General features: G+C 45.4%; 1 protein-coding gene across 1 annotated transcript in view; it reads right to left on the bottom strand.

The window, feature by feature from the left end:
* Nucleotides 1-14,768, bottom strand: part of LOC109881128 (adenylate cyclase type 2) — a 76,766-nt gene that overhangs the window by 26,919 nt on the left and 35,079 nt on the right. The window contains exons 5-15 of the mRNA XM_031789255.1: nt 14,353-14,510; nt 7,709-7,820; nt 6,558-6,685; nt 5,991-6,149; nt 5,724-5,856; nt 5,348-5,524; nt 5,225-5,265; nt 4,687-4,767; nt 4,123-4,192; nt 3,801-3,898; nt 1,140-1,224 (exon numbers count right to left, since the gene is read on the bottom strand). Of these exons, the coding sequence (XP_031645115.1) occupies nt 1,140-1,224; nt 3,801-3,898; nt 4,123-4,192; nt 4,687-4,767; nt 5,225-5,265; nt 5,348-5,524; nt 5,724-5,856; nt 5,991-6,149; nt 6,558-6,685; nt 7,709-7,820; nt 14,353-14,510 (1,242 nt within the window). The remainder of the gene's footprint in view (nt 1-1,139; nt 1,225-3,800; nt 3,899-4,122; nt 4,193-4,686; nt 4,768-5,224; nt 5,266-5,347; nt 5,525-5,723; nt 5,857-5,990; nt 6,150-6,557; nt 6,686-7,708; nt 7,821-14,352; nt 14,511-14,768) is intronic.

Below are 14,768 nucleotides of genomic sequence, written 5' to 3'. Positions count from 1 at the left end.
TCTTCCTCCCTCTGTCTCCCCCCTCTTCTTCCTCCCTCTGTCTCCCCCTCTCTCTTCCTCCTCTGTCTCCCCTCTCTCTTCCTCCCTCTGTCTCCCCCTCTCTCTTCCTCCCTCTGTCTCCCCCTCTCTCTCCTCCCTCTGTCTCCCCCTCTCTCTTCCTCCCTCTGTCTCCCCCTCTCTCTTCCTCCCTCTGTCTCCCCCTCTCTTCCTCCCTGTGTCTCCCCTCTTCTTCCTCCCTCTGTATCCCCTCTCTCTTCTCCCTCTGTCTCCCCCTCTCTTTTCCTCCCTCTGTCTACCCCTCTCTCTTCCTCCCTCTGTCTCCCCCTCTCTCTTACCTCCCTCTGTCTCCCCCTCTCTCTTCCTCCCTATGTCTCCACCTCTCTTCTGTATTACCTCTATTCTTCCTCCCTCTGTATCCCCCTCTCCTTCCTCCTCTGTCTCCCCTCTCTCTGTCTTCCCTCTCTCTTCCTCCCTCTGTCTCCCCCTCTCTCTTCCTCCCTCGTATCCCCCTCTCTCTTCCTCCCTCTGCTCTCCCTCTCTCTTCCTCCCTCTGTTCCTCCCCCTCCCTCTGTCTGCCTCCCGGCTCTCTTCCTTTTTCCCTCTCTATCCCCTCTCTCTTCCTCCCTCTGTATCCCCTCTCTCTTCCTCCCTTCGTGTATCCCCTCTCTCTTTCCTCCCTCTGTATCCCCCTCTCTATTCCTCCCTCTGTCTCCCCCCTCTCTCTCCTCCCTCTGTATCCCCCTCTCTCTTCCTCCCTCTGTATCCCACTCTCTCTCCTCTCTCTGTATCCCCCTCTCTCTTCCTCCCTCTGTATCCCACTCTCTCTTCCTCTCTCTGTATCCCCTCTCTCTTCCTCCCTCTGTCTCCCCCTCTCTCTGTCTTCCCCTCTCTCTTCCTCCCTCTGTCTCTCCCTCTCTCTTCCTCCCTCTGTATCCCCTCTCTCTTCCTCCCTCTGTCTCCCCCTCTCTCTTCCTCCCTCTGTCTCCCCCTCTCTCTTCCTCCCTCTGTCTCCCCCTCGCTCTTCTTCTCCCTTCTCTTCATCCATGCATATTCCCCTCTCTCTCCCTCTCAGTCTGTGATTGTGTTCTACACTCACATACAATAGACAGGATTTTAGGGTGTGTGTGTGTGTAACTTACCAAGATGTGGCTGGAGAAACATATGACCAGGATCAGACCTAACAGGAGGAAAGACATGCCAAAGGAGATCCCCAACACTGCTGTTCTGTAACACACACACACACACACACACACACACACACACACACACTGTTTATTTTATTATTATTTATTTTTGTATTGCATTTTCAAACATACAATCTACCTGTAGTGAAGGCGCTCAACATTTACATTACATTCAGTCATCCAGTAGACACTCCCTTCCAGAGCGACCCACAGGTGCAACCAGGGTCAAGCTCCCTGCCCAAGACCACAAGGACAGATACCCCCACCCGGTCGAATCAGGGACCCGAACCAGCGACTTCTCGGCCACCTGTCCAAGCTCCTAACCGCCAAGCCACCAAAGACCCCTTTGACTCTCATTCTACCCCCCTGCCCAGCAACTTCAGTCCCACTTGTCTCCAATTCCACGTCCCAACCCTCAGCTTCCCTCAGCTTCCCTCAGCCCAACCCATCTCTGCTGGCCACCCTCTTTGGATTTCTATGCAACATACATCGTTCAACCATGCTGTGATGTTTAACGTACAATTTCAATCTATCTAATCGAATAGAATCCACAGATTGTGAGTTGAAGATAAACACTTTTACTAACAGTATTAGTATATTAGTAATTGACTGACCCGGTCTCTCCAGATCTCCTAACAGTACAATTTCTAGATTAATGTTATGCTTTTTCAGCCATTCCTGAACCTGAGACCAGAAACAGGCTACCTGAGGGCAATACCAAAATAAATGGTCTAATGATTCTGTATCCTCACAACAAAATCTGCAGAGCTGTGATGGTTGTATGCCCCAAATATTCAACACATCTTTGGTGGCCAGAATTCTGTACAATAATCTTTGATGAAAAGAACGAAGTCTTGAATCTTACGTCGTTTTATATATCAACTCATACACCCTGTACTATGGAATCAGTACATCAATGTATTCCCAGATATTTTGTCATCTGTATGGCACATCTGTCAATATCCTGGTCCTCAAATGAAACTGCCATATTTTCCTATCTATTTATTTTTGTTCCTCTGCCAGTTTTGATCCTTAATATAGGGCAGACAGACCAGTTCCCTACCTCCTCCCGCTGCCACCTGCCTCCTCCTTTTGTGGTAATGCTGTAATCAATTGGTTGTAATCTTGGATTGAGCAGACCCTCCCATATAATTCCCATAGCTCCATGAAAGACATAACTCTCCCATTCCAATTTACAAAAGCATTTAAAAACAAAACAACCGTCTCAAACACCTTTTCCATTGATACAGGTCTTTTATCAACCAGCATGTTTGAGTTCAACCATAATATTTGTTGGAATGTTTCACACTGTGTTAACTACCACCAGATGGGTGCTGTACAGAGCAGTACAATTATAAAGTATTTGAATTGGAACTAGTGAACTGCGACCCACTTCCACTACTTACTACATAGTTCCCTGTTATACAGTAGGGCAGGCCTGTATTTCCTGACTACAGCTTATATTTCCTAATAGAAGTTTGCCAAGTAGACGGCTGATTTAAGCGTGTTCATAAAACAATGATGTCATGTCTAAATGGAAGAGATGTTAGTCTGAATGCGAAAATATATGATGCTTTTAGTATCTGTCTCTATGGTTGTACCGCTCCTGGTTCCTGTAAACACAGACAATTAACTAAATGATGAAACAGCCCATGGACCTTCATCGTCATCATTATCCTTGTCATCATCAAAGTAATATTCCTCATCTTTATCATAATAATTATCATCATCATCCTCGACATCTAAGACCTTTTGATTCACATTAAAACTGTCATCAGACGTTATTCATATCTTTTCTTCTGTTTTCTTTCTTTCTATCCATCTTCTTTCTTTCTTTCCCTCTTAATTGCTGTCTCTTAAGGTGTATCATTTGCAACTGCTATTAGGGATCTTATTGATGTGAGACTCAATTGATCAAATGTTTATTTCGTCTTGTCACACTGTAATTGCAATGTTCTGGGTTATTATAGAGAAAAGAACACTGACTTCAGTGGCTTTTGGCCCGACTAGTATTCCAGCTATGAGGGCTACTATAGGACCATACTATGTATTCCAACTATGAGGGCTACTATAAGACCATACTATGTATTCCAACTATGAGGGCTACTATAGGACCATACTATGTATTCCAACTATGAGGGCTACTTTAGGACCATACTATGTATTCCAACTATGAGGGCTACTTTAGGACCATACTATGTATTCCAACTATGAGGGCTACTATAGGACCATACTATGTATTCCAACTATGAGGGCTACTATAGGACCATACTATGTATTCCAACTATGAGGGCTACTATAGGACCATACTATGTATTCCAACTATGAGGGCTACTATAGGACCATACTATGTATTCCAACTATGAGGGCTACTATAGGACCATACTATGTATTCCAACTATGAGGGCTACTATAGGACCATACTATGTATTCCAGCTATGAGGGCTACTATAGGACCATACTATGCAGGTTGTATTCTAAGTAGTATCTGAACATTGGTGGGTACCATGAAGGGTAATATGAATGGTACTGTGAAGAGTACAGATGCACAGGACAAGTACTGTCTCCATACTGTGAAGGACACTATGAAGTGTACTATGTAGGGTCCAGACTTACTTGGGCAGGACCAGTATCTGCACTATGAAGATGCAGCAGAAGATGAGACAGGCACAGGTGACGTAGTATTTAAAGGCCGGCAGAGTGGTGGCTCGATACTGGGGACATCAACACACACATGGTCAACAGGTGGTGGTCAAAACAAGCCATTTTTTACTGTAGCTTCACAGTCTAACACTGAATACTTTCACGCCAATCATATTCTGTTACGGAGTCACTGCATGTTTGTCTGGGACAGCAGTGGGCAAGTGGCACACATGTTATTTTCATTTGTAGTTTCTTTTTTATTTGACTGAACAGCGGTGTTGTTGCCCTACCGCACCTCCTTCTCCAGAGTCTTGTTGTGAAAGAAGAGTGAGATCCTCTGGATGTCCTCAGACTTCAGCCACTGCCTACAGAGAAGAGAACACAGAGACACTCAGACAGCGGTTCACACAGACACCAGCAATCCGTCAGGGACACTAATAAGACACGTTCACCTCGAAACTTCCTCCCTTTTCCAACCATCATTTCAGAGTATTGGTGAGATGGTTTTTTTCTCATTACACTTCAAGTTTTTAATAACTATTGTTTCATGTGTTATTGTATGTTTGTTTTTGTAAGTATCTGCACTCCTGCCTACATAATTGCCCCTTGTGGGATAAAGAACGTATTTTGAATTGAATTGAATTTAACGTAAATCCACTTGTCACATAATTGTTGGTGAGGTACTGAACTAAGTGCTTCATACAAATGATTATACAACACACTTTTCAAAAGCTCTCAAAGAGCGTTAGTTAATATGGTGGTGAACTCAACCACCACCAACGTGAAGCACCTACCCAACTCGCTGATGCATCCTTTGTGTGATAGAAATAGAACAACACAGGTTTGTAGTAGTACTAACTTCTGGGAGTTGATGCCGTCGATGGTTCTGATCATCCTCTCTTCCAGTTCCTCTTCAAACCGTCTCTTCTGAGATTTAGTCCTGAGGGGATACCGAGCACACAGTACGTTGAGTGTGTGGAACATTATTCTATCCTGTGGTGTTGTGGTCTTAATAAGACATGACTTGTTTAAAGGAAAGATGACTGATCTGTAGAGGTAAAGTCTGGTAGTCTGATGTAAAGGAAAGATGACTGATCTGTAGGGGTAAAGTCTGGTAGTCTGATGTAAAGGAAAGATGACTGATCTGTAGAGGTAAAGTCTGGTGGTCTGATGTAAAGGAAAGATGACTGATCTGTAGAGGTAAAGTCTGGTAGTCTGATGTAAAGGAAAGATGACTGATCTGTAGGGGTAAAGTCTGGTAGTCTGATGTACAGGGAGGATGACTGATCTGTAGAGGTAAAGTCTGGTAGTCTGATGTAAAGGAAAGATGACTGATCTGTAGGGGTAAAGTCTGGTGGTCTGATGTAAAGGAAAGATGACTGATCTTTAAGTCTCACCTCTCTCTTCTCTGGTAGTGATACTGGCCCATTGGAACATCCTAAAACATACAATCACAGAAGGTGAGGCTGGACACCAGTCTGTGTTTCATTATGTGTGTGTGTGTTTATGTGTGTACTCACCGTAGTGTTTATTTTGCCGTTGTCAGTGGTCATGCTGTCTCGATGGTGCAGGTTAGCAAAAGGTTTTGCCGCCCCCCAGGACTCCAGGTACCGAGTCATTCTGACCGACGCCCTCATCTTCCCTCCTTCCAAAGAGGAACGAGAACGCGCACACAGGTGAGGGCTCCGCCTCTCAGCCTGGACAACCAATCAGGTTGGAAAGAAGTCAAACTTGTTTCTTTTTATTCTTTAAGATGCATTGCTCAGTTCAGTATTTCAGCATTATAAATAGTAGTATAAAACCAATAAATTGGTAGTGTTTCAACTTTAGTTTCCAGAGTATGTTATATCTGTGGTTGTGTGTCGACCGCGTATGGACCACATTCTCATGTCTGACCTTGGGGTTGATGACCAGGTAAGTGATGACTCCGTGTTCCTTCAGGTAAAAGTCTCTACTCTGTCCCTCCCCTGGTTCCACCTTATAGGACCCCTTCAGATGCTCCAATGTTACTGAGGAGATATGGACACGCCTGGGGGAGGAGAGGAGAAGTGAGAGGGAGGAAGGAAGAGGAAAAGATAGGCTCGGTGAATAATAATCATAAGCCAAATGGTTTGTGAATGCAAATATGTATTGGGAATTATTTTAAGAAACAGCTGATCTTACCCTGGCACGCCCCCTGCCTCCATGTGATTGGCTAAAGTGACATCATGTGACCAGACGTCGTACTGCCACTTCTGGAGGCCGATGACGCCACACAGCACGTTCCCAGAATGCACCCCGACTCGCATATTGATATCCACACCAGTAGCATCACGCACCTTCCTGAGGTAAACATGTACAACCTCATATGAACTGCTGTTTTGTTCTATGAGGTGAAAAATAATGTGTTTGTGTGTATTTGTGTTTGTGTGTATGTTTGCAGACAGTGTGTAGTGTGTATGTGTGTGTGTTTGTGTGTAGAGAGGATTAGCTTATCATCCCTAGTTCACATGGTGCTTGCACTACAGCTCACACATATATATTTATATTTGTCCCCTTTTTGTTCCGTTTGCTTCCATTTAAGAAATGTTTTAACAGAATCGGCAGAATGAATACCCCCCTGATCACCCCCAAATACAGTTCACTTCCATGAGTGCGTGTGGTAGTGCATATGTATATTTGCGTGTGTGCGCGCGTGCGCGCGTGCGCGTGCGCGTGTGTGTGTGTGAAAGCAGAGAGCTGGTGTTTTACTTGATGGCCTCACACATGTCCAGTCCCATCTTGACACAGTTGCGTGCGTGGTGAGGGAGAGACTCTGGTAGGCCTGATACACAGTAGTAACAGTCACCCAGAATCTTTATACGCATACACTCATTCTCCTGGAGAGAGAGAGAGGGAGAGAGAGAGAGAGAGAGAGAGAGAGAGAGGGGGAGAGACAGGGGGCAACAGATGGACAGAGATAATTAGCGAGAGTGAGAAAGAGAGAGAGAGAATTTCAGAATAAAAATAAAAATAAAAAATCAAAAGTTGAAATCAAAAGATGACCTGTACAGATGTAGGACCTTAATTTGATCATTATTTTGTTGCTCAAAACTTGCAGTGTATTTGAGGTTTTAAAAAGGCTTCTAAAGTTTGTCATTTCCACTTTAAAATCTCAGACTTAATTTGCCAGAAAATAAATGTATCAACCCATACAAAAACAGTAATTCACATTTCTTGTTTCAGCAACATTATTTCCTCCTGTAGAAAACTAAGATTCTACATCTGTAGTTCACAGATTAGGCAAATAACCATAAGCTTTTTATCAACCTTGCATGAACTTTGCATAGCCTGAGGAACTGTATTGGTGTGCATCCCTAGTGAACCCATACAACTACACGTGCTAATGACCTCTCTCACACACACTGATGACCCAAAACACACTCCCACTAGATGTTAGACTGCTTACAGCAATGCTCAAGCATCCTAACTCCTCCGTCTATATTATATAACAACCACATTTCTGGGGCGCTAGGCAGTGTGTATCTATGTGTCTGTCTGTGTGTGTGTGTGTGTGTGTAGGCCTGTAGTTGTACTGACATGAATCAACAGTCGACACTCCATCCGAGAAAACACAGGAGACAGATCAGCAAGGGAGAAAACTTCCCACGGATGTACAATATTATGCACAAGAACAACTACCGTTATGTAGTATGGTGCACATACATAGTGATTGAGGGCAGTTGTGAGCGTACTAGTCTGTGAGAGAGAGAGAGAGAGTGTGAGTGTGAGTGTGAGTGTGAGTGTGTGTGTGCGTGTGTGTGTGTGTGTGTGTGTGTGTGTGTGTGTGTGTGTGTGTGTGTGTGTGTGTGTGTGTGTGTGTGTGTGTGTGTGTGTGTGTGTTCTTATGCGTGTGACGTTACCTTGGCTATCTGGTCAAACTTGCCAAACAATTCATTGAGCATGTGCACCAGTTCTCCGGGTGAGCAGTCACCAGCCAGCTTAGTGAACCCTACGATGTCTGCATACAGAATACTGAAACAGAAAGAGAGAGAGACAGACAGACAGAGAGATGAATAGACATTAAAACACATCAAAAGGAACAGCGTTCTTTTCCTTTCCTCCTCTACCTCCTCTCATCTGCGATTTCAGCACCGTGGACAGCGATGGACAGCAGCCATCTAAATTGCAGCCATTCCCCACTGTTTGGGAGAATCTCTGAAGAGAAATGGGCCTAACCAGGAAGACTATTTAGCTGTTACTGAGAAGACTTAGAAGACACAGAGGCAGGGGTGGACTTGAAGCAGAAATCGTCTCTGGAATTTCTGACACACCGGACAATTTGACCAGCCCGAAATGCCAGATGGCCAGTCGCTCCTGTATGGAGAATAATGAATACAGAGGTACCTTCAGCACCACAGGACAGTCAACACTGACATCGACCAGTAGAACCAATCAGCAAGCCTATTTAGTTCACTAAGACTTAGAAGACTTCCAAGATAACCAATACAGGGAGACCTTAGTACAGTATCAACTTACAATTCCTCTGATCCGCGTGTATTAGTTTGGAGTAGATTAACGTGTTCTCCTTCAGTGGAGATACAAGCAGATACTCTCAGTCCTTGAAAATACATTATTATCATAGAGGTCAATGGTAAACTACTTCTGAGCTCTAAACCCTTCACAAATATTCACGCACACATAGACACAGGATTCTGCAAACACACAAACGTGTGAGAACCACTCCAAACAGAGGACATTGCTACATCCCTCTCAGTTCTACCACCATGATGAAAAAGGCATTACTAACTACAACCCAATAGAGCTTCAATACATAGACGATGATTTGACTGGCATTATGATTACAGAATGGAGTTGAGTGGAGCTCTTCAGTATACAGAAGGAGATCATTGACTGTACGTATAGTATATAGGATCTACTTGACTCTCTAGTTCAACAGTGATCTCCAATAGAATCCAGTAGCCTGGAACCTGGATTAACTGAGCATATCACTATCACTACAGAACACTAAGGTACACAGATAACACAAACAGGACACAGCATAGATGACCTATCTAGGATGGAGAGAAGAGTGGAGAGAACATAAGAATAGGGTAGAGTTAGTTGAGTAGAGTAGAGATGAGTAGAGTAGAGTAGAGTAGGGCCGGGTAGGGTAGGGTCGGGTCGGGTAGGGTAGGGTAGAGTAGGGTAGAGTAGAGTAGAGTAGGGTTGGGTAGAGTAGGGTAGAGTAGGGTAGAGTAGAGTATGATAGAGTAGAGTAGATTAGGATAGAGTAGAGTAGTGTAGAGTAGAGTAGAGTAGAGTAGAGTAGAGTAGAGTAGAGTAGAGAAGAGTAGAGTAGGGTAGAGTAGAGTAGGGCCGGGTAGGGCCGGGTAGAGTAGAGTAGAGTAGGGTAGAGAAGACTAGGGTGGGGTAGAGTAGGGTCGGGTAGAAACGGGTCGGCTAGAGTAGATTAGAGTAGGGTTGAGTAGAGTAGGGTAGAGTAGAGTAGATGAGAGTAGAGTAGACGAGAGTAGAGTAGAGTTGGGTAGTGTAGAGTATGGTAGAGTAGAGTATGGTAGAGTTGAGTAGAGTATGATAGAGTGGAGTAGGTTAGAGTAGGATAGAGTAGAGTAGATTAGAGTAGGATAGAGTAGAGTAGAGAAGAGTAGAGTAGTGTAGAGTAGAGAAGAGAAGAGAAGAGTAGGGTAGAGTAGGGTTGGGTAGGGTAGAGTAGAGTAGGGTAGGATAGAGAAGAGTAGAGTAGGGTAGACTAGAGTAGGGCCGGGTAGGGTAGGGTAGAGTAGGGTTGGGTCGGGTAGGATGTAGTAGAGTAGGGTAGAGTAGAGTAGATTAGAGTAGGGTCGCGTAGAGTAGTTCCGGGTAGAGTAGATTAGATTAGGGTAGAGTAGAGTAGAGTATGGTTGGGTAGAGTAGAGTACGGTAGAGTAGAGTATGATAGAGTAGAGTAGAGTAGAGTAGAGTAGAGTAGAGTAGAGTAGAGTAGAGTAGAGTAGAGAAAAGTAGGGTAGAGTAGAGTAGGGTCGGGTCGGGTCGGGTAGGGTTGGGTAGGGTGGAGTAGGGTAGGATAGAGTAGAGTAGGGTAGAGTAGAGTAGGGTAGAGTAGAGTAGGGCCGGGTAGGGTAGAGTAGAGTAGGGTAGAGGAGACTAGGGTAGGGTAGAGTTGGGTCGGGTAGGGTAGGGTAGAGTAGAGTAGAGTAGAGTAGGGTAGAGTAGAGTAGATTAGAGTAGGGTCGGGTAGAGTAGTGTAGATTAGAGTAGGGTTGGGTAGAGTAGAGTAGGGTAGACTAGAGTAGGGCCGGGTAGGGTAGGGTAGGGTAGGGTAGAGTAGGGTTGGGTCGGGTAGGATATAGTAGAGTAGGGTAGAGTAGAGTAGAGTAGATTAGAGTAGGGTCGCGTAGAGTAGTTCCGGGTAGAGTAGATTAGATTAGGGTAGAGTAGAGTAGAGTATGGTTGGGTAGGGTAGAGTAGGGTAGGGTAGAGTAGAGTACGGTAGAGTAGAGTAGAGTAGAGTAGAGTAGAGTAGAGTAGAGTAGGGTAGAGTAGAGTAGGGTCGGGTCGGGTGGAGTAGGGTAGGATAGAGTAGAGTAGGGTAGAGTAGAGTAGGGTAGAGTAGAGTAGGGCCGGGTAGGATAGAGTAGAGTAGAGTAGGGTAGAGAAGACTAGGGTAGGGTAGAGTCGGGTAGGGTAGGGTAGGGTAGAGTAGAGTAGGGTAGAGTAGAGTAGATTAGAGTAGGGTCGGGTAGAGTAGTGTAGATTAGAGTAGGGTAGAGTAGAGTAGGGTTGGGTAGAGTAGAGTAGAGTAGGGTTGGGTAGAGTAGGGTAGGGTAGAGTAGAGTATGGTAGAGTAGAGTAGAGTAGAGTAGGTTAGAGTAGGATAGAGTAGAGTAGAGTAGAGTAAGGTAGAGTAAAGTAGAGTAGTGTAGAGAAGAGAAGAGTAGGGTAGAGTAGGGTCGGGTCAGGGTCGGGTAGGGTTGGGTAGGGTGGAGTAGGGTAGGATAGAGTAGAGTAGGGTAGGTTAGAGTAAGGTAGAGTAGGGTAGAGTAGAGTAGGGTAGAGTAGGGTAGAGCCAGGTAGAGTAGAGTAGGGTAGAGAAGAGTAGGGTAGAGTATAGTAGAGTAGGGTCGGGTAGAGTAGTGTAGAGTAGAGTAGAGAAGAGTAGGGTGGAGTAGGGTCGGGTAGTGTTGGGTAGGGTAGAATATAATAGAGTAGAGTAGAGTAGGGTAGCGAAGAGTAGGGTAGAGTAGAGTACAGTAGGGTAGCGAAGAGTAGGGTAGAGTAGAGTACAGTAGGGTAGGGTAGAGTAGAGTAGAATAGGGTAGGGTAGGGTAGAGTAGAGTACAGTAAAGTAAGGTTGGGTAGGGTGGAGTAGGGTAGGATAGAGTAGAGTAGGGTAGAGTAGAGTAGGGTAGAGTAGAGTAGGGCCGGGTAGGGTAGAGTAGGGTAGAGAAGACTAGGGTAGGGTAGAGTCGGGTCGGGTAGGGTAGGGTAGAGTAGAGTAGGGTAGAGTAGAGTAGGATCGGGCAGAGTAGTGTAGATTAGAGTAGGGTTGAGTAGAGTAGAGTAGGGTTGGGTAGGGTAGAGTAGAGTAGAGTAGAGTAGGGTTGGGTAGAGTAGGGTAGGGTAGGTTAGGTTAGAGTAGAGTAGAGTAGAGTAGAGTAGAGTAGAGTAGAGTAGAGTAAAGTAGAGTAGAGTAGGGTAGAGTAGGGTAGAGTAGAGTAGGGCCGGGTAGGGTAGAGTAGGGTAGAGTAGGGTAGAGAAGACTAGGGTAGGATAGAGTCGGGTAGGGTAGAGTAGAGTAGAGTAGAGTAGAGTAGGGTAGAGTAGAGTAGATTAGAGTAGGGTCGGGTAGAGTAGTGTAGATTAGAGTAGGGTTGAGTAGAGTAGGGTTGGGTAGAGTAGAGTAGAGTAGAGTAGGGTTGGGTAGAGTAGGGTAGGGTAGAGTAGAGTATGGTAGAGTAGAGTATGGTAGAGTAGAGTAGAGTAGGTTAGAGTAGGATAGAGTAGAGTAGGGTAGAGTAAAGTAGAGAAGAGTAGGGTGGAGTAGGGTAGGATAGAGTAGAGTAGAGTAGGGTAGGTTAGAGTAAGGTAGAGTAGGGTAGAGTAGAGTAGGGTAGAGTAGAGTAGAGCCGGGTAGAGTAGAGTAGGGTAGAGAAGAGTAGGGTAGAGTAGTGTAGAGTAGAGAAGAGTAGGGTGGAGTAGGGTCGGGTAGTGTTGGGTAGGGTAGAGTAGGGTAGGATATAGTAGAGTAGATTAGAGTAGGGTAGCGAAGAGAAGGGTAGAGTAGAGTAGGGTAGGGTAGAGTAGAGTAGAGTAGGGTAGGGTAGGGTAGGGTAGAGTAGAGTAGAGTAGAGTAGAGTAGAATAGGGTAGGGTAGAGTAGAGTACAGTAAAGTAGGGTTGGGTAGGGTGGAGTAGGGTAGGATAGAGTAGAGTAGGGTAGAGTAGGGTAGAGTTGAGTAGAGTAGGGCCGGGTAGAGTAGGGTAGAGTAGGGTAGAGAAGACTAGGGTAGGATAGAGTCGGGTCGGGTAGGGTAGGGTAGAGTAGAGTAGGGTAGAGTAGATTAGAGTAGGGTCAGGCAGAGTAGTGTAGATTAGAGTAGGGTTGAGTAGAGTAGAGTAGGGTTGGGTAGGGTAGAGTAGAGTAGAGTAGAGTAGAGTAGAGTAGAGTAGAGTAGAGTAGGGTAGGGTTGGGTAGAGTAGGGTAGGGTAGGGTAGAGTAGAGTATGGTAGAGTAGAGTAGAGTAGAGTAGAGTAGAGTAGAGTAATGTAGAGTAGTGTAGAGAAGAGAAGAGTAGGGTAGATTAGGGTCGGGTCGGGTAGAGTTGGGTTGGGTAGAGTAGGGTAGGATAGAGTAGAGTAGAGTAGGGTAGGTTAGAGTAAGGTAGAGTAGGGTAGAGCCGGGTAGAGTAGAGTAGGGTAGAGAAGAGTAGAGTAGAGTAGAGTAGAGTAGAGTAGAGTAGAGTAGGGTAGAGAAGACTAGGGTAGGATAGAGTCGGGTAGGGTAGAGTAGAGTAGAGTAGAGTAGAGTAGGGTAGAGTAGAGTAGATTAGAGTAGGGTCGGGTAGAGTAGTGTAGATTAGAGTAGGGTTGAGTAGAGTAGGGTTGGGTAGAGTAGAGTAGAGTAGAGTAGGGTTGGGTAGAGTAGGGTAGGGTAGAGTAGAGTATGGTAGAGTAGAGTATGGTAGAGTAGAGTAGAGTAGGTTAGAGTAGGATAGAGTAGAGTAGGGTAGAGTAAAGTAGAGAAGAGTAGGGTGGAGTAGGGTAGGATAGAGTAGAGTAGAGTAGGGTAGGTTAGAGTAAGGTAGAGTAGGGTAGAGTAGAGTAGGGTAGAGTAGAGTAGAGCCGGGTAGAGTAGAGTAGGGTAGAGAAGAGTAGGGTAGAGTAGTGTAGAGTAGAGAAGAGTAGGGTGGAGTAGGGTCGGGTAGTGTTGGGTAGGGTAGAGTAGGGTAGGATATAGTAGAGTAGATTAGAGTAGGGTAGCGAAGAGAAGGGTAGAGTAGAGTAGGGTAGGGTAGAGTAGAGTAGAGTAGGGTAGGGTAGGGTAGGGTAGAGTAGAGTAGAGTAGAGTAGAGTAGAATAGGGTAGGGTAGAGTAGAGTACAGTAAAGTAGGGTTGGGTAGGGTGGAGTAGGGTAGGATAGAGTAGAGTAGGGTAGAGTAGGGTAGAGTTGAGTAGAGTAGGGCCGGGTAGAGTAGGGTAGAGTAGGGTAGAGAAGACTAGGGTAGGATAGAGTCGGGTCGGGTAGGGTAGGGTAGAGTAGAGTAGGGTAGAGTAGATTAGAGTAGGGTCAGGCAGAGTAGTGTAGATTAGAGTAGGGTTGAGTAGAGTAGAGTAGGGTTGGGTAGGGTAGAGTAGAGTAGAGTAGAGTAGAGTAGAGTAGAGTAGAGTAGAGTAGAGTAGGGTAGGGTTGGGTAGAGTAGGGTAGGGTAGGGTAGAGTAGAGTATGGTAGAGTAGAGTAGAGTAGAGTAGAGTAGAGTAGAGTAATGTAGAGTAGTGTAGAGAAGAGAAGAGTAGGGTAGATTAGGGTCGGGTCGGGTAGAGTTGGGTTGGGTAGAGTAGGGTAGGATAGAGTAGAGTAGAGTAGGGTAGGTTAGAGTAAGGTAGAGTAGGGTAGAGCCGGGTAGAGTAGAGTAGGGTAGAGAAGAGTAGAGTAGAGTAGAGTAGAGTAGAGTAGAGTAGAGTAGAGTAGAGTAGAGTAGAGTAGAGTAGAGTAGAGTAGAGTAGAGTAGAGTCAGGTAGAGTAGTGTATAGTAGAGTAGAGAAGAGTAGGGTTGAGAAGTGTAGAGTAGAGTAGAATAGGGTAGAGTAGGGTAGTGTAGAGTAGGGTAGAGTAGAGTAGGGTAGTGTAGAGTATAGTAGGGTAGAGTGGAGTAGAGTAGGGTAGGGTAGAGAAGGATAGAGTAGAGTATAGTAGGGTAGAGTGGAGTAGAGTAGGGTTGAGAAGTATAGAGTATGGTAGAGTAGAGTAGAGTAGAATAGGGTAGAGTAGAGTATAGTAGTGTAGAGTAGAGTAGAGTAAAGTAGAGAAGAGATAGATGTGTACCTGACGTTGGTGTGTCGTTGGACATAGAGGTTGTGAAAGTTGTTGGTTCCCTCTGCCCGGCCGAAGTCCCTGTCCCTTGGTCCCTGTAACCTCTGAATGATCTCTGCCTTCATCACACGGGCGATATGGGCCGGGAGCAGGGACAACAATAACCTCTCCTGAAGAGAGGGAGGGAGAGAGAGAGATATGTCCTGTGATGTCCAAATGAACTGTTTTAGGTGTACAGTGCACCCGGATAGTTATGAGTGCATAACTCTGTATCAGGGCCAGGTCTCTCTATGGTTAATAACAGTAATATTAATGAAAGGTTACTAAAAGCTATTTCCTGTATTCAGTTTCTTAAATTGCAGGAAATGTACTTGATTCACATTCTGCAATTAACCATGTGTGTGCATGTGTGTACATGCAGGCGCATG

Source organism: Oncorhynchus kisutch, linkage group LG14 (assembly GCF_002021735.2).
Source record: "Oncorhynchus kisutch isolate 150728-3 linkage group LG14, Okis_V2, whole genome shotgun sequence".
Classification (NCBI taxonomy): Eukaryota; Metazoa; Chordata; class Actinopteri; order Salmoniformes; family Salmonidae; genus Oncorhynchus; species Oncorhynchus kisutch.
Note: the sequence above shows the minus strand (reverse complement) of the source record. Positions and strands in the feature narration are given on the sequence as shown.